This window comes from Mustela erminea, chromosome 8 (assembly GCF_009829155.1).
Source record: "Mustela erminea isolate mMusErm1 chromosome 8, mMusErm1.Pri, whole genome shotgun sequence".
Taxonomy (NCBI): domain Eukaryota; kingdom Metazoa; phylum Chordata; class Mammalia; order Carnivora; family Mustelidae; genus Mustela; species Mustela erminea.
Window position 1 is genome coordinate 36,236,450 of NC_045621.1, and position 20,126 is coordinate 36,256,575.

General features: G+C 39.3%; 1 protein-coding gene across 5 annotated transcripts in view; it reads right to left on the reverse strand.

Annotated features, from left to right (window-relative positions):
• Window positions 1–11,587: 11,587 nt before the first annotated feature.
• The window catches only part of SPHKAP (SPHK1 interactor, AKAP domain containing), a 171,063-nt gene continuing 162,524 nt past the window's right edge, over window positions 11,588–20,126 (reverse strand). For all 5 annotated transcript variants that reach the window (XM_032355060.1, XM_032355062.1, XM_032355059.1 and 2 more), the window contains one exon: window positions 11,588–13,451. In XM_032355060.1, coding sequence (XP_032210951.1) covers window positions 13,308–13,451 — 144 coding nt within the window. In that variant the 3' untranslated portion in view covers window positions 11,588–13,307. The remainder of the gene's footprint in view (window positions 13,452–20,126) is intronic.

Here is a 20,126-nt window from a genome sequence, read left to right on the forward strand (position 1 = left end):
CTCAAGAACAGTCCTCTTTGGCTTGATGCTCTGCCTTCTGTATCCATTGGGTCATGTAACCTGGCCATATACATGGCCTTCCACTGAGAAAGGCTTTGTGATTGACTTCTTGCTCTGCTGTCATTCTCTTGAAATTCTTAACACTTTTTTGAACAAAGGGTGCTGCATTTGGATTGAGGCCAACAAATTGTGTAGCTGGTGCTGCTTTTTTGGTTTCAAGCTCCAACAGGTTGGTATAGAAAGGAGGGAAAAGGAAAGAAACACAGATCTCCCACTTATCTGGCCAGTTTTAAGACCCTCTCTTGGTTGTCATTATTTCTCTGGCTGAAACTGGCCTCTAGAAATGGGAAAATATAGCTTCAGATCTGTACTTCTTAAGCCATTTCAGCCATCATCCCAGCTGCATGACTAATGTGTCATCAGCCTCTGCCTTATTCCTTCTCCTGGGATGGAGAGTATTTTTTCCTTCTCTTCTTGAAATCAAAGGAGGGAATACCAAGATCATCCCTTAAGAAAGGGATTCTGGTTTGTTTACTTTTTTTGTTGGCTGTTCGTTTAGACAGCAGACTTGATTATTTTACTTTAAGCACATCTAAGCAGAGAAGAAAATTCCAGAGAGAAAGCATAGCTGAGGTGAAGGTGGGAAGAGGGAAGAGTTTGGTGCAGATAAGGCTGTCACTGTATGGCATGGTACGTTTGCCTTAATTTACTGGGATATTGTGGTAGGTAACTGCGCCTGAGCTATTTTGCTGGTAGTCTGTTTAAGAGGGTGGTCTGTTGCATAGCAAGAACCAGGAGTAAGAAGCTTGGATGGGGGAGGAGGAAAGAGAAAGGAAGGATAGCGATTGGGGGTGGGTCATTGAGCTGCAGGAAGAAGACACAGACCCTGAGTTGGAGTTGTGTCTCCCTCTTCAGAGAAATGAATATTTCCATGGGGCCTTCCAAAACACGCACAAACGTATCCCATGGGGAGAGCGGATGTTTGGGTTTCTGCTCCAAGGGGGGTGTTGCCAAGGGGGGTGGTATTAAAAAGAGAAGCAATAACGGTCAATTGAAAATTGTAGTTGTGCTTCCAGATAGAAAAAGAAGCATTTGCTCTGCTTCCCTTCCTGCTTCCCCGTGCCCAGCACTGAGAGAGAGAGAACCAGAAGAGAAAAAAGGACAAAAATAGCAGGCACTGTCCCTCTTCCCATTTCAAGCACGTTAGGCCACAGCCTGGCTGGTGCTCAGCAGAAGGGAACAAGGGCTTTACATCGCATGTAAGAACTAGCCTGTAAATTGGATTAGACTGACTGGAGATTTTAGTTATGAAAACAACCGGAAACTATGGGGTCTGCCCCAGATGCATAATTGATGGCAAAAAGAAATTTGACAAAACCCAGTTGGCCTAATAGTTAAATTTAACGATGCATCATGTTTTTGTTTGCCTCATGCAATTCAGATTGTTTATTAAAGCATTTACATTTTCAAATCGACTGCTAAAAGCAGCTGTGGAAATGCTTTCCTGTTTAATTTTTGTTGAGGGTTGTAGAGAGAGAGAAAGAGAGAGAACCTACTGTATAATTCTTTCCCTTCCTTTTGGGCACATCAGGTCCATGTCCACCCTTGAATTCATCATTATTCCAATAATGGAAGTCTGGGCTCTGTCCGATGGGCTTTGTCCAGCCTGCATTGGTCCCTGAGATGGAATCAACTTCTGCATCACACGGGTTAGGTGGAGGAAGGTGGGCTTCTAAATAAAATCAGTTAAGGAGGAGAGGGACACAGGTTGCTGCTGAGGAGGCCACCAAAACTCTATTGCATGGGGCCACACCATGTGATAATCATTTGCTTCCACCTTAGTAATGACCCATGTGGCTTTGGGTGGTGTTGGCCAATTTCATTTGGGCTTCTCCATGACAAGGATCTCCTTCATTCCCTTGTCAGTGGGAGTCACTCATGCCCAGACAGGAAAAGGACTGGTGACAACGTGTAATTGAAAACCAACAGCCCTGTGTGCTGTGGTCACTTCATCATCCCTACCCTTTCCCCACTACCTTCTAGACCCATCATGAGTCAATGTTGGCAATTTCTTACTTTGAAATGCCCTCTTTTCAGAGCCCGTGGGTGGCTTAGTCAGTTATGCATCTGCCTTCAGCTTGGGTCATGATCCCAGGGTCCTGGGATTGAGCACTGTGTCCAGCTCCCTCTGTGGTGGGGAGCCCACTTCTTCCTCTGCCCCTCTCCTTCTCCCTGTTTTGTTTTTTTTTTTTTTTTTGCTGCCTCTCTTTCACTCACTCTCTCCAATAAATAACTAAAATCTTTTTCTAAAAAAGAAAATACCCTCCTTTTAATCCTTTCTATTTTTTTTCTTTCTTCCTCCTAGAGTCAAGCTCTAAAAACAGAATTTAAAATCACCTCCCAGTGTGTCTGAGATGTTTATTCTTTCCATTCTGAACACTTGGTTGGCGTGTACTTCCTCTGTCTTCTATTGAATGATTCTGCCCTATAGCTGGCTGTTTAACTTTCATTTCAAGCAGAGAAATGGTGCAGTGCTCATTATTGGTTAAGAATGTTTAATGTATTATAACATTTTAAAAGGTTAGGTCTGATCCATTTGAAAAATGCTTCTAAAAGCATTATGAGAGAAGCAAAATACATTTTTTTTTCTTGGTGAAGAGAATTTTATTGTGATTTTAAAGCTTTGGAAAACATCTTATAACCTGGTGTTCATTCATATTGAAGGTAACTTAACATTTTGCATTTACATGAAGTATTTACTTGGAGTCAGCTATTGTGAATGATCTAGAAGTATCCCTGCATGGGGGTATTCTCAAACAGTTCTCTCAGCCTTATAAATAGTCATCAATTCCACTTCCTCAGCCTGATTTGCTGTCAAAGTAACAGAGTTTTGTTTATTGCTCACTCTCTATTTTGGGAGAGTGATGGTTGGTAGCTGAGAAAATATATGATTGAACTGATACAGAATGATTTGTGTTTTGTGATTCTGCTTCCTTTTCCCTCTATGTTGTTTATCCTTTGAACTCTCTCACTTCTCATGCCTCTAATTTATGCCAATTTAAAATGAATCCTGCTCTGCCTGTCTCTAGCTCTGTGACCTTAAGGAAGCTATTTACTCTTGTTGGGTTCCAGATTCTTCAGTAATGAAATCATAACAGTAATATCCATCTCCTAGGGCTGTTGTGGAAATTAAATGAGTTAATACATGTAGAAAACTTAAAATAGAGCAAGTGGTCAATAAATGTCATTGGTGGTGGTTGTTATTTTTCTTCTTATTCTTGATACCTTTATGAGGTCCTCTTACCTTTTTAAATCTCAATTTCCTTATCTACAAAATTAGGTCCATAATTTTTTTCCACTCAAATGATTTATAGGGACTTGATCAAGATGCACAGAAGGAGGAATCATTAGTAAAATGTTGGCTAATTAACAGTGGGGAGCTTCTTGACCAAGCTGTCCTCTATTTTCAGGATCATTAGAAGCTGGCCTTGCTTGGACTTATGTCAGATGCTCATTAGCAGATGTCACTATCTTTCAGCTCAAGGGCTTGCCAAAACCTTCATGCCGAGCTGAGAGGATTCATTTTCTTCCAGGAATAAATTCCTTTATTTTTGTATGTTATTTATTCATCAATCAGAGGAGTTCTGATGACGACAGGATTGCCCTTGACATTCAAAAAGATAGGACTCCATGACCCAGGCAAGAGTGTGCTCATGTGTCACCAACCCTGTGCTCAGGCAGGGCAAGAAAATGCCACATACAGGGACATTGAGGGTTGACGATAGTCCAGAAAATGCCCTAAGGGAACATTTTGGGATTTTAGTTGAGAGTGGAAAAATATATAGCCTGAGAGACATGGAAGTGAGAGGAAAAACTGCCAAAGAACTGGAGTACATTGGCTTCCTGCACAGTCTGCTCTTTGGAATAGTTAACTCTTCAACTCTATTCCCACCATTGCTCGCTGGAGGAACGTGTCAATGTTGCCATGGTAACAAGCCAGTGCCGCTCTCTCAGTTTTGGATGTGTAGACAGTAGCTGGCATTGCAGATGCCTTCTACCTTAGGACCCCAAATCACATGTTTATATTGACTAATAAGTGGTCGGGGCCATTTCAAGTGACAAATTTTTGACTTCCTCAAAAACTGTCAGATTTACCTAGAGAGGAACTTGGAACTACTGGGGTTAACCATGATCCAAATGAACACTGCCCTGCCCTCTTTCACCTCACCCTGCTTTCCCCCACCCCCAGTACTATTCACTACTGCTCTATGCTCAATTAAACTTATTTCCTATATTGTGCTTTTGTTATGGTTTATCGTCTGTATCCCTCACTAGAATGGAAATTCTAAAATGCCAAGCACATGGTCTGTTCTCTATCACATTTTCCTGGGTCATCTTAAACAGTGCTTGTCATGCCTGGCCTCATAAACATTCAGGAAATGAAAAGGCTAAATAAGAATGACTATCAGAATGCCAGGGATTCTACTGAACTCCTTTTCTTGACTTTCTTTTCTATAAATTGGTTACTGAACTGTCAAGAAATGCTTACCCGGACAGTCACACATTGTTAAGGGCATAAGAACCTATAGCTTCCTATTTCTTCAGAGGTCTCTATGGCAACTCTGATGTAATTGGTGCCTTTTTGAATGGCTTTTTTATGGTAAAAAGAAATAATATGAAATTTACTACTTAACCATTGTTGTTATTTTTAATAACAACATACACTTTTATTGTTGTTTATTATACTTACAATTAATAACTTACTACAAAAGTCATTTGCTGTCTCCACTATTTTTTAGCTAATTACATTATGCAAATTATTAGTAAAGCTATGTAAGTGCAATTTCTTTTCAAGTGTTCATGCCTAGACAAGGTATTTATGTAGAAACAATTATTCGGTTAATTATATATAATTCTTATTCTTCCTCATTAAGGTATATCTCTAGAGATTTCTTCTTTTCCATTATATTATTCTTAACCATTGTTATTGGTGCATTTCTTTCAGTGATCTCTGCCCTCTTCCCCAATTTTATTAAGTGATGGTTGACTAACAACAGTATAAGCTTAAGGTGTAAAACATGATGATTCAAATTACATATATTGTGAAATGATTATCACATAAGCTTAGTTATCATCCATCGTCTTAGATACAAAAAAGGGGGGGGATGTTTTTCCTTTTGATGCAAACTCTTGGCATCTACTTTCTCAACAACCTTCCTGGATATCCTACAGCAGCATTAGCTATGGTTGTCATGCTGGAGATTCCTTCTCTAGTACTTATTTATCTCATAACTGGAATTATGCACCTTTTGGCCCCCTTCCTCCAGTAACCCCCTCCTTTCAACCTCCCTATCTGGTAACCACAAATCTGATCTTTTTTTCCCCCTGTTATATTATTATTTTTTTAAAGGTCTATATGAGAGAAAAAGAGAGAACAGGGAAGGGGTAGAAGGAAAGGGGGAGAGAGAATCTCAAGCAGATTCCATACTGAGTGCAGAGCCCGACTTGGGTCTCAATCCCAGGACCCTGAGTCATGACCTGAGCTGAAATCAAGTTGGATGCTTAACCGACTGAGCAACCCAGACACCTATTAGCTTTTTTTTTTTTTTTTTAGGAGTCCAAATACAAGTGAGATCATACAGTATTTGTCTTTCCCTTATCTATTTCACTTAATACAAGGCCCTCAAGTTTCTACCATGTTGTTGCATATGGTAAGATTTCCTTCTTTTTGTGGCTGAATGATGTTCCTTTTCTGGGTACATTTTAAATTAAAAATAATACATTTAATCTGCTTGGACTGGCAGATGGTTTGAATGGTTATCTTTGTTTTCAGCAAATTTTGACAAAGGAAAAAATGCATGTGGTTTGATTGGGGGACGGACATCAGAACCTTATCCCCTGGCCATTGAAAAGGAACTAGAAGAAGGTCTTGTTGTTGCATGGAAACCTGTTTCGTGTTTATAAAGAATTGGGTCAGACTTGTACTAAAAAAAAAAAAAAAAGAAATAACCAGTGTTTACAAGTATGTGGAGAAAAAGAAAGCCTCATACACTCTTGGTGGGATGTAAATCAGTGCAGTCGCGATAGAAAATAGTCTGGAGAGTTCTCAGAAATTAAGGAGTCATGAAGGGGACCCAAGACTTCGAATGAAGCATAAAGCAGCAAATGTGGACATTTATCTTGTCATGCATTAGCCATGACATATGTTATATAAACTCAACTCCATACTTCTGCTAGAGTTAGAATTTTCTTACTTTAAAAGTATTACATAGTCCTTGAAGAGTGACAAGGGGGGGGGCACCTGGGTGGTTTAGTCATTAAGCGTCGCGTTTGGTTCAGGTCATGATCCCAGGGTCTTGGGATCAAGCCCCACATCGGGCTCCCTGTTCAGCGAGAAGCCTGCTTCTCTCTCTCCCACTCCCTCTGCCTGTTTTCCCTCTCTCACTGTGTCTCTCTCTGTCAAATAAATAAATAAAATCTTAAAATAAAAAGAAGAGTTACATAGGTTTCTTTCCTCCTTCTCTTTCTCTCCCCCCTCCCTTCATTCATTTGCCTCTCCTTCCTTCCTCCCTTCCTTCCTTTCCTCCTTTCTTCCTTCTTCTCCTTCCTTCCTTGACTAGGACATATTCCACACACAAAAATACCTTTAAAATAGTATTCTTTTGTATGGAGGGAGTGGTTGAGTTATGGACATTGGGGAGGGATGTGCTATGGTGAGTGCTGTGCAATGTGCAAGCTGGTGATTCACAGACCTGTACCCCTGGGGCAAATAATACATTATATGTTAATAAAAATAATTAATAAAAATAGTATTCTTTTTAGTTAGAATCTGACTGTTTTGACATGGTTTCCTCACAAATCCTTGAGCTCCCAGAGGGGGTTTTCTTTAAACAAATGGATACTGTACTACAATAGATCAGATTCTAGAGGAAGGATCTGGAAGGTGATAGCGTATGTGTTTTAGAGTTTTAGAGACTGTAGAGTCTAGAGCAGGATTCTGAAAATGGCATAGATAATCCTCCTGAAACCATACAGGTAATCCCAGAATTTTACATACGTGGAGTTTTCCTTAGATTTTCGAAATAGCCTATACCAATGCTCAGAATTGTAACTACATTTTCCTTTGTCTTTCTGAGTACTCTCACCTCTTTATCCAAAATTGCTGAAATCTGATTTCTCTGCATCTTGCCCCAAACATCGAGGAAACCAAGGGACAACCTGCTGCTTGATGTTTAATAAGAGGCCTGTTCAAATCTTTATTTTCTTGAGACACAGAATCCATAGAAGAACCCCTTTGCTCCTCCTGGGAATACCACCTTTTCCATTCTCTCTGTGAAACAGCAATGTGTAGAAGGTTGCAGCTGGAAGTGATTTTGTATATCATATTATCTGCATACCTTTTTTTTAAAAGATTTTATTTATTTGACAGAGAGAGATCACAAGTAGGCAGAGAGGCAGGCAGAGAGAGAGAGAGGAGGAAGCAGGCTCCCTGCCAAGCAGAGAGCCAGATGCAGGATTCGATCCCAGGACCCTGAGATCGTGACCTGAGCCGAAGACAGAGGCTTAACCCACTGAGCCACCCAGCCACCCCTATCTGCATACTTTTATCTGTTACATTAATAACAAATCAAAATGTTTCAGAATAAAGAAAATGTTTAGGGGCTGGGGGGCACACGTACCTGAGCCTGGAAATGACTGCTTTGTCTATAGATCCTTGTACTTACATTTTAAAAGATGATCCAGATGTTGAATGAAGGAAGAAGGAGACACTGATCTAATTGAAGAAGTCTTTACTAGAGATTTCTAAGGCTTTGGTAAAAGGCTGACATGAGGCCTACTGCCTTTATCACTATAAATCATATTGCTAACCTTAAGATAATTGGCTTGTTGCTTGAAAGAGTAGGTCAGAGGACCCTTCACACATGGCAAACACGGCCCTGAAGAATCCAGTACACTCCAAACTAGAAACTGTTCTGGTTTTAACCACTATCATTTGATTTCAACAAATGGCAATTCATTGTTTTCCTAAGAAGCAAAACTCTCCTACCTTATCTGTGTTGCATGCTGTTGTTTGTGATGTGGCAAAAGAGGGGTGTGTTTTGTGTTTATAAAGATTTGGGTCAGACTAATAGAAAACAACAACAACAACAACAAGAAATAACTGGTGTTGACAAGGATGTAGAGAAAAGGGAAACCTCACCCACTGTTGGTGGGAATGTAAATTGGCACAGTCACTATAGAAAAGTCTGGACAGTCCTCAAAAAATTAACAATAGCAATACCATATGATACAGGAATTCCACTCTTGGGCATTTATATAAAGAAAATGAAATCACTAATTCTAGAAGATAATGCACCTCTGTGTTTATTGCAGGAGCATTACTTCTAATAGCCAAGATATGGAAAAGCCATCTAAGTATTCATTGATAGACGAATGGGTAAAGAGATAATGGTGCATTGGTGGAAGAGATTGTGATAATGGAATATTACTCAGTCATTGAAAAGAACGTGATTGTGCCATTTGTGGCAGCATGGATGGACCAAGAGGGAACCATGCTGAGTGAATTAAGACAGCCTGAGAAGGACAAATACCATATGAGTTCACTTATATGTGTGGAACCAAAACCAAACAAAACAAAAAGCCCTAAGCAGAAACAGGTTCATAAATACAGAAAACAAACTGGTGGTTGCCAAAGAGAGGAATGGGCAGAATAGGTGAAGGGAATTATGAGGTACATACTGCAAGTTCTAAACTAACTAAATCATGAGGATGAGAACTACAGAATAGGGAGTAGTCAGAAATAGTGTAATAACACTGTAGAATGACCGATGGAAGCTGTACTCATTGTAGGGGGCTTTGAGTAATGGACAGAGTTGTCAAATCGCTATGTAGTGCACCCAAAACTAATACAACCTTGTATGTCAACTCCACTTCTATAAAAAGAATTAAAAAAAAAATGTCTTGGGCCAGGTGTTCAGCCCTGGGACCACACAATCTGCCAGAAAACCATCTCTGCACTTGGGTTCTGTGGTGCTTCAAGTATCGTGGTAGAATCTGGAGTCCCTGCCACATCCTGGCCAGAAACAGGCACAGCAGAGACTGAAGCAGTAAATGGGACAGAGTTCAACAAAGCAGTGAGAACCTTCCAAAGGCAAATAAATGACTGTTGATAAGAATTTAGCAAAAGGCCATCTCTGAAGGACAGATGGGGAGGAAACAGGAAGGAGATGTAAAAACTGAAAAGAAGTATATGAAACTGGATATGGGGCTTTAATGAGGGGGAGCATTTTAAGGGAACTATTACAGGAAATGAAAAGTTTAGATGGTTGAAGGATTTTTGCAGCAACAGCAGTGGACTGCATTTTGTTGGCTTTTCTCGAGCACAGTTATTGCTGATGGAAGGGAAACTCAGATGCTTTTTGCCCTGTCCACTGTATTCAAAGGTGTCTATATTCAACTGGCCTCAAAGTCCTGCTGATAATGTCCTGAATATAATTTAAATGTATCCCAATGCCATGAATACATTCTCAATTCGATCAAATGTTCTTATGCAACTAAAATAAAAGGTGGTTTTTAATAGAAAGTTTCACTTGCTTACATCCAAAAGCAATTTCATAAAAAAAAAAAAATCTCAAGAAGTTCATTAGAGCAGGTAGCAGTCTCTGGTAAGCTAAGAAGAAGATTTTGGTAGAATTGTGTTTCTGGAAGTAGTGTAAATATCGTTAGTTGGAAGCCGAAGTTACAGCCTACTAGCTTTCCCAGTGGGCGAGGCTTTGTGTGGGGACTAGGGTGGGAGCCATGGAGTCAATGGTGGCTCTGCCCTCAAGGAGCTTACAGTGGTCACTATTATCAATGCCCAGAGATGCAGGAATTCCACTTACTACCCTAGAAGCCAGGGGTGGGAAGGGTGTCAGGAAGCCTGGTTTGCTCAAACCCTGTAGGTCCCGAAAAGAGGCTCGTTTTCGGATCTTGCCTCTGGATGGTTCCTAAGAGCTAAGCTCTGAAACTTGGACACCTGGATGTCCCCCTTATTTGCCTCAGATAGGGACCCCCCAAATTCCCCTTCTTTGCCTCATAGATGATTAGCTGAATGGCTCACACCCACGGATCAACGGGAGCAAGGGGCTTGTTCACAAATTCAGTTCACCCCAATTCGGGTGCTTCTGTCCTTTCTCCAGGCCCCTGAATGTTGACCTGTCCTCAGCCTGCTCCAGCCTACAACCCTGTTTAAGCAGCCCCTCCTGGGGGGGTGCATGGGTGGCTCAGTTGGTTAAGCGACCAAATACTGGTTTCAGCTGAGGTCATGATTTCAGGGTCATGATTTCAGGGTTATGAGATCGAGCTCTCGTCAGATTCACACTCAGCACAAAGTCTGCTGAAGACTCTCTCTGCTTCTACCTCCACCCATCCCTCTCAATCTCTCTTTCTATCAAACCAATCAATAAAAAAAAAAAAAGGAAGAAGCCCCTCCTAAAAACAGATTGAGCTCAGGATGCAAGGGGCTATCCCCTACTGTTCCTCCCTGCAACCCCGCTGCTTCCACCAGCTCTGCTGGTCCATCCCACTGTCCAAACCTGGCTCTTTTTTGTTTATTCTCACAGTAAAATAAAACCCTCTTTGCTTGGCCCTGAGATGCTGGCAGGTCTCCCAGTGGGAGCACTCTGTGACCATTACCTCTGTGACCATTGCAACAACCCCTTTCTCCTTCTTATTATAATCCTGTCAAATAAAATCCCTCTTTGCCAATGTCCGGGGCTTATTTCATTCGACATTACCCTGTGGTTGACTGGACAATCCTTTACATGGCAGATTTATGCCTTCTTATTAGTGAATAATAAAAAGTGCTCAGAAGTCTCAGAGCTTTATTTGCACAAATTCTACCAATCTATTTCCTGAATTCAAAGAACACTGATCCATTTACCTCTAAGTCTGAAAATTTTACCTCTAGTCTACTGGAGTCTAGGTCAGTTTTTGTCCAAGCCCTGTTTGCCTTGTGCTTCTTTCTCCCATTCCCCAGACTTGCTGTAAAAGCCACAGCTCATGGGCCATGGGAAGGCGAGAGCAGAATGCCTGGTTGTCAGGTTCCTACTGGGATTCCCTAGACTAGAGACTACAGACTCCCCTTCCTTTAACCTAACACCTTCTGGAGCCTCAGACTCTGCTCCTTCCGTGCATGTATGCATACGAGCAGCCCCTAACTGGTGGTGAATCTGTCACCCACGGGATGTTTGGCAATGTTGGGAGACCCATCTTTTGTTGTGACGACAGGAGGAAGTGGTTACTGGCATCTACTGGATAAGGGCTAGGGGTGCCGCTAACATTGTAGAAGTCGCAGTACAACCCCCTGCAACAGAGAATTATTTAGTCCCAATGTCAATTGTGCCAAGGTTGAGAAATGCTAATTACATGAATATCACTGACGCCAACTAATTTAGTCAAAGAACATTGGCTTATTTGAAAGTTGAAAGTGTAACAGTAAACCTTGTCTAAAAGATAATCTTCCTTCATCCGATCGTACTGTGGCTCTTGTGTTCTATGAGGCACTTACGACTTTGGGAGAAAAAAAAAAAAGGATCGACAATGCGGGAACAAAAATTTATTGATTAGTTTGCAACATTAGGTACAACATGTTATAACTTTATCACACGGTTACAATCCAGTATTTGTGCTTTTTAGGATAGGTAAACATTCATTTGAGCACAATAAACGTCTACACACAGTATTCTGGGATTGTTTAAAAATAAATAGATCCTTTTCCATTTAGTAGCACAAAGAACTTTCAGCTTGAGATAATGGATATGTTTTAAAATTTGACATCTTGTTAATGTGACAAATTAAACACATATCCTAAATTTGGACTAGTAACATAATAAGTGTCTAGTGAGTACTGAGGAGGATTCCTCAGTATGTGGTGAAGAGGGAAGTAAGGCTTACAAGGAAGCTTTCTTGACAGTTCAAGATGTGGATGACACATAAGGCCAGCATTGACGGCATGGGGCCTTTTTCACATTTAAAATTACTTCACAATTTTAAAAAAATAGAATAAAAGCATGGTATTTCAGGGAATCTTAGTAAATACCTTCTTTGGTCAAGAAAATAAAAGCCAGGGTATCTCATTTAGTTGAAGGGAGAAGAGAAGTTAGATACTTTTTATTTTTCAGAAGAGTAAATCCCTGTTATTTAAACAAATTAAATATGATAAGGTTTTCTTCTTCCCTAATTAAATGTCAATATCTTTGAATCAGGAAGAGTGTATCATCCTAACGGGTTATGTCAAATCCTGTGTCTGTCATCAAAAATATCATCCAGGTAAGGTCTACCATACTAGAACCAACACATTTATAATAAAAGTACTGATCTTGCATGTCAAGATATGACACTTAAGACTATAATCCCCTCATATTTTATGAACCTCTAAGATAACTCAATATATTATTTAAGATAATCTCTTCATAATTTACAATAAAAATAAAATGAAAGTTTATATCTTATATAATTTAACACACAAGCAGATTTTATCTCAAAAGACTTTTTTTTTTTTTGGTAAGGAAGTTTTTTCTTATGGTGAGAATTCTGCGAACATGTTATGCAAGTAATACAGAGATGGAAACAAGACAACCTTCAGTCTTTCTCTCTCTCGACTGAAAACCAAGAGTTTTCTGGTTAGCTGGAAACACAGATATTGCTGGGGAGGTGCTGAGCATTTATCAGTGAGTTGCAGTGAAAAAATGAAATCACCTCAGTAGAGGATGTCAATAATACTCTTGCATTTCTGTTAATATCCACTGATACTGGTCTGATGGTGAAAATCCCTTGTGTCAAAACTCTGGAAATTTCTCACCCATATTTTAAGTGTTGATCTGGGCTGAGAGCCCCATTATCAGCTTGAAAAAGTAAAATAAAGGTTACATCATAGTTTACAAAATTATATTGACTAGTGACTTGACTTCCAGTTGAATCACATAGCTGGAGACATTACACACCATTTTATATTATTAAAAATATTTAAGAACAGCTTTCCTGGATTTTGGGCCTAGTTGTAAGCTTTTAGTTTAGGGCCCATTAAAATTTTTGTTTTTCCAGCCATTCTAATACAAGCTCTTTTGAACTCGTTCATAGGTTGTATTGATTTGTACAGACCTATTGCTTTTCCTCAGATTTATTCTATGTGCCATAGACTTGAATAGCAGATTTTTTATAGCTCTGCCAATGTGATGGATGTTTTGAGAAAGTTTAGAGCATTTAGAGCAAACCACTGTAATCTAAGCTGGAATAAAGGAAAGGGATACTCTAAGGGCATAGCTGTCTTATCCCAGTTCCAAGAGCCAGTCAAAGAGACTTGGGGTCCCTTCCTTCTGCTCTTCATGCACTTTGCAATACTGAACAACTGCGTGAAAGATATCTCCCACTTTCCAGGACTTCTGCTGAACCAGCCGCACGACATCTAAAAACTAAAATAAAGCACAGAATTAGGACTCAGGTATCACAAATGAGCTTCAAAGTCATCTCATTCAATCATTCTTCCAAAGCCAAAAGCTCTCAAGGCTTTATTTTTAATCTCTAGTGACAGGGAACTATTTTCCAGGACAGTCTATTTTCTTTTTAGACAATTCAGATTGTTAGAAAGTTCTTTCAAGTGAGCTGGAATTTTCTCCTTCAGAGCAGTTGTCATCCATTGATTGCCAGAGATTAGATAGAATTCTTCTTTCAAGAGTCTGTCTTTAGATATTTCAAGAGTTTCCTCAGGTCTGCTTTTCTCTGGGTTGGACTCTCTCTGACAGGACTGTACAGCATAGCTCCCAGGACTTTCTACCTGTCTCAAATGATCTCTCATTGGATGTATACGTTTAGGGTAAATAAATCAAATGATAAACTTTAGAGTGCAGTCACTTACTGGCTCCTTCCTCTATCTTGAAAAATCTCTTTCCCCGTCACATTTCAAGAGACATTGACTTTCCATTATAAAAGGAAAAGGAAAGATTGAAGAAACACCCTAGATTTGTCCCAGGTATTGGTACCAGCTTCAACTGGTACCACAATTTAGAGATAATGTTTTTGGCTGAAGGTGAATTGTGAGCTGAAGTGTTGGAAGATGGGAAATTACTGTAGATTGTTTGTTTCATGACACTGTGAGATGAAGCCCAAAGTGAAGACCTCTCCATACTTCTTAGGCAGACACTTTTAAAGAAAAGTGACAATTACTAAGGGCCAAAACCTGTAGGAAGTACATTTGTGCATATAATCTCATTTAATTCTGTCAACAACACTGTGAAGCAGGCATTGACAGATGAAAAATTGAGGTCTTGAGAGATGAAGTCATGGGCGTGAGCCCATGGGGTGATGTAAAAAAAGAAACAGATAGGAGGTCAATAGCAACTAGGTTATAGACAATAATTCCCCAGGGGAATTATAATGTCCCCTTAGGACAATACCTAAGCCCTATCTTACTATCTTGTGCCTGTACCTGACAGGTGTTCAATAAAATTGGCCAAATGAGAGAAGGAACAAATGATCAAATGTGACTCAAATACATTTAAAATGAGCAAGAAGACTATTTGAAATATGGGATGGCATCCAGAACCATTGAGGATTAACCTCATCTAAGTATTCATTCTTAAGTTTTAATTTACACATATGTAACTTAAATATGCATATCTTGAGGCTGTTTAGTCAGTCATTTTCTACTGATAGTCTGCTCCACAAAAGTGGTTGTAGGCTGAAGCTGAACAGAGCCTAGACTGGGAAAATGGCTGTGGGCAACAAACACAGTAAAAGCTGGTCATGGGGCATCTGTCTTATTGCATTGTGACTGACAGTGTCATGTATAGCCAGGACCTCTCTTCACTATTTACTAGAACAGCAATGGAATGTTAGCTTCATTCAGCTTCCTTGCTTTCAGTGATAGACTTTCAGACTATTAGTTGTGTGGGACTTTGCAACTTTTGCGTAGCTTCTTGTCTACCAGATTCTTGAAATTTTAGAGAGCTTAATGTTTTGTGTTAAGGCTTTGCAAAAAAGACAAATACCTGCAGATAGGGGAAATTTCCTAGCAACTATTAGTAATTTATGGAGATGCATAAAAATAACTTTGTGAGCTATTACTTATATCTTGTCATGTATGAATGATCTGAGGCAGGTTTTCTGTCAGACACATGATAAAAACATGAAGCATCAGAGAAAAAAGAGAGAAAGTCTAGGATGTCTTTGCATGATTTGACAAATCAGACTTTTCTAGCTCTTTTGGAAGTCTAGAAAGTAGGTGTTACCAGTGGACAAGGCTTGAACATCAAGTTTCTGAGGTCTCATTGTGAGAGTTTCATAGGTTGGTGACCTCTCTTCACGATTTCAGGGTCATAAATAACCTTAGGCCAGACCCATCCCTGGAGGTTGTCTCTTCTTCCTTAACATGTCTTACAAAGATGCAGTCAACATAAAATACACAGAAATATAAAATTAGCCTCAGTTCCTTTTTTTTTTTTTTTTTTCCTGTAAACTCTGGCTTTCTGGGCTATCATTTTGTTCCCAACTTTTATCTCTGAGTCATTTCTCTAAAAGACAATAAAAACTCTGGGGCAGATGTCAATATTTGCTAAGCGTTTCCCAGAGGCTCTCAGTCTAGACCTCTTTAGAAGCTCAATTACAAGCATCTTTCCATTTATTTAGGACTTGCTGAAAGAGGATCTCCCACTGTGGGGATGACCTCAGGATGATGTTGACTGACCAAAAGTTGTCAAAATGCCCCACCAGGTAGCCATCTTCCAGTAGTTTGTGAAATGGTAACAGGTTAGGATCTGTCTCATGATTTCTAAATTCAGTCTGATATCCCGATAAAGCAGCTTTTAAAAATGATCCAGCCCCACTAAATATAGTCTACTCCGAGGCTGTGATGACTTAATCTCAGACATTAAGACCTTGAAACATCTGTGGGTCTGATGAGCAAGAAGGTCTTACACTTTCTTTTCTTCCTTGACTACAACAAATTTCTAAATAAAAATTGAGGCTAAGGTTGTGAAGAAGCCAAGAAAGACACTCCCAGCTTGTTACTATAGGCTTCCAAACCATATTCAATTTAGCAGCTGGCCCTAGATCTTTCATTTTGCCTGACCATGTGTTTGCTCTGGTAATTTTAGAATCAGCTTCAGTATGTCAAGGATCTGAGGTTTCTTATTCCAACGCATTGAAAATTAAAAATCAAATATTTTCACTTCCTGCCATTTCATAGTCAATAATAATTAGGTTCCCTTTCTATAGATAATAATTGGCATTTCCTTGAGCAAATATTTTGTCTTAGGAAGCCAGAAGATTTACATCCTGTGATGGTACATCATTGACAGACTCATTTGAAGAGGAGTGTCACATGGTAGAGGATTTTTATATTCACAGACACATTTACTAAATTAGATAAATTGTTTACAAAAGTCCTATGTTAGAATCTATGGGAGTTGTTTGCAAGCTATGAGAGTTTTAAAAAACAGCTTGGATTTCTCAAAGTAACTATCTTCTTTTGCTCCAGGGCAGATCCATTTTATTAAGCACAAGTGAGTTGGTTTTATACTGCTCCTGCAATTATAGCCTGTAGAGCTGTGATTATCAGTGTTGGCTGTACCCTGGAACCACCAGAGACCTTTAGTAAATTCCAATGCCTGGGCTTCATACCAAGAGGAGATTCTGATTTAATTGGCCAGAGCATCTGGGCCTATAAATCTTCCCAGGTGATTCTGGTGCACACTGAATTTGAGAACCTTGACTAAAGGGTTCAATTCAAGACAATTTCTTATGTTTATAAATGAGGAGATTTACTATCTATTATGCACTTAATGTCAGTGTTCTCCACCAAATTCATGTATTGAAACTCCAAACCCCAATGTGATGGTATTGCAAGGTGGGGCCTTTGGGTGATAATTAAGTTTAGATGAGGTCATGAGGATGGGGCTCCTGTGATAAGATTTATGACCTTATAAGAAAAAGAAGAGATACCAGAGCTCTGTCTTTCTTTCTACCGTATGACGACAGAGGGAAGGAGAGGGCCCTCACCAGGAACGGAATCTGCTTGTACCTTGATCTTGTAATTCACAGCTTGCAGAACTGTGAGCAGTAAATGTCTTGTATGAGCAACTCAGTCTATGGTATTTTGTTAAGGTTGTCTAAGTTAAGACAGTGTATTTTTCCTTCCTTTTTTTTCTTATTGTCCTTCCACCACTTTTCATGTAGAATGGAATGAGAAATTAGCAGTGAGGTCACATCTCTTCGGATCCTTACTTTCTTGGAGACGTATGCATACAACTGTTTCCTCTCTTTCTTCTGCTCTTTGTATTGCCTCCTAGAAAAGGAAGTAATTCTCAAATGCATAAAGATGAGAAAGGCCTGATTTACAGTGAAGCCAGTCATCAGGCCATTCCAGCTCACAGAAGCTCATTAGATTTAGAAAGGGAGCTAAAGGGCAATGATACCTTGTATCCAAAAGACAGAATAATTGGCCAATTTATGTTACTTAAAAAAAAATATTTTCATGATTTTGTTCACTTGAAGTAGACCAAATTTTTTAAAAAAATTCTTAATTTAAATTCAATTTAGTTAACATACACGACATTATTAGTTTCAGGGGTAGAATTTAGTGTGATTCATCAGTTGCATCTACTGTCAGCCATTGTGAATGATATTTACAAACTGTTTTAGATCATCAGGCATTAGGATTCTCAGCAATTTTTGCCCTGGAATTTAGAATATTAAATACTATATACTTAAATACTAATACTAAATGTTACATATAATACTAAATACTAATACTAAATACTAAATACTTTAATTGTACATCAAATTCTGCCACTCTTTCAGGATATTTCTTATGGGAGGAGGTCTCAAACTTTAGTACTCATCAAAATGACTTCACTTGAGGGAAGTTGTTAAAAAATGTGTATTTCTGGGCCCCACTGGAAGTGATCAGGGCCAAGGAAGGGTCTAGGCATATGAATTGTAAACAATTGTCCCAGGTAATTCTGTGCATTTGGCTCATAGTGGAGGTGTGATAAATCCCATTTTCCATGTGTTTATCATCTCCCATTTCTAAAATAAGTTTCCATCACATTTCAAGATTTCTCCTTAGAATCTGAGTTTCTCCTAGTTTATATTCACCCTACTCTGGGTCCCTCCTGAAGTAGAATGAAACTCCATGGGTCGGAAGTTTGTCTCTTTTGTTTCCTATATTCCTGGGACCTAGAAGAGTGCCTGGTGTGTTGTACATGCTTGAGAAACACTTGATGAGTGTTCTGAGTGTATGACTTTCAAGTGAACATAACATTTTAATGAGTAAAAAAAAAACAAAAAAAAACACCACTAAAGAGAAAGCTTTAAAATGAAAGTCATTTTACCAGAAAAGAGTGACACTACATTAGGCACTAAAACTGTTTGGAATTTGCCTTTTGAGTTGAAATTCATTATAAGCTGACTTTAATTAAGTGCCCTTCAACTCCTAGGTCAGTGGTGGGAAAGATAAACTGCTTCACTATTTACTCATGATACCCTCTCCCCTTTAGATCATGCTTCTATTGTCAGAAGGCAGGTGGGTTGATGAGCATGGAACCCCTAGTGTGAAAATTAACAAAATTGATATATCTTAAAAATCCAGAATTCACACAAACGGGGACTCAGGGCATAGATCTGTGAGTGATGTTTAATACTTGAGTGGTGGTGGGAAAATGACATTTCCAAACTTAAAAGAGATGCTTCTTTAATCCTTTCCAAACTGAGAAGGAGCACGTGAAACATTGCTTTCTTTACATATGACACAGCCTCATGGGAGGCCACAATCTCTCTTCCACACTTGAATAACTACTTAATTAATTAAGAAAAGACAATCAGAAAGAGATTTCCAGATACAGCATTGATAAAAGTAAGGATGTCAGCATGTTGCTTATGGGTTTGCTTTATTTGACCAGTTTCGTCTCAGATAACAAATAATGCCCATTTATGGAGAAGACACCCTATGTAGAGAACTTTAACTGACTCTGAAAAATATTAGAATATTTAGTCCTTAATGTTACAGTACTTAGAAATATGCTCCTTGACCTGATGACACATTGAATGAGTAAAACATTACTTCGTGTTTTTCTTGATAACACCAGTGGAGCATTTATTCTCTCAGAAAAACTGCTATGAGCAAAAGGCAGGTATCCCTCTGAGAACTGAAAAGTAGTGAGGATAAATAAATATCAAGTCAGGGCCGAATTTACATAATCAAGTTAGTAATCAAGTTAGTGACACACCATTTGTCTTTTCACCTGATAAGGATTTATGAGACACATATTCATAGAGACTATACATAGTTTCTTTGAAATGGTGGATCCTATAAAAATCTACATCATTAAAAGACCATCCAAAAATGTACCAAATAATGCTCTGGAGATAAAATTGGAAACAAGCCTGTCTATCATTTTTCCAGGAATTTGAGGATGCACTTTGCCTGAGAATGTTCTTGTTCTCCTCCCCATGGCTGAGAGCCATCAGGATTGTGTATGATGAGAAGGAGGAGTCCAATGTAGAGTGTTCCTTCACTCCACTCTTTGCAGTGGGCAGGCTGGGTGGTGAGGTGAAAGGAGAATTTATCAGATAGTGAACCTCTCATTGCCTTGCCAACAAAGCTATGACAAGTGTAGGATAGTATCGAGTTTCAGGTGGTACAGAATGGTAGGAAGTCTTAGACACGAAGAGAAATATAAGTTACTGGTTGGAGAGAGAGGCTGGTGTGGGAGAGGGCAGTATACATTAGGTCTCCTTCTGAGTTTTTCCAGTAGCTAATGCCATTGGCTGGTGATGCAGAAATGGGGAAGCTGTTCTAATTTCTATGTGCATGAGCAACAGAGTAAAGGATTTTTCATTTCAGGCCAGTAGATTTTGACAATGAGAATTATAACAGAATTACATATTAAAAAAAATCCAGATCATAACTCCAAGACAATTTAATCTGAGAGAGACACTACTGAGAAGTTTCTAGTATCAGGCTCAGCCATCACTACCTGAGGACTCTCTCATGGGTGGCTAAGTCCTGACCTGCTAATTAAAAAAGGATGATAATATCCTATGACTATTGATGAGTGGGGGTTATTGATGAGTTACTGAGGAAGAAGTAT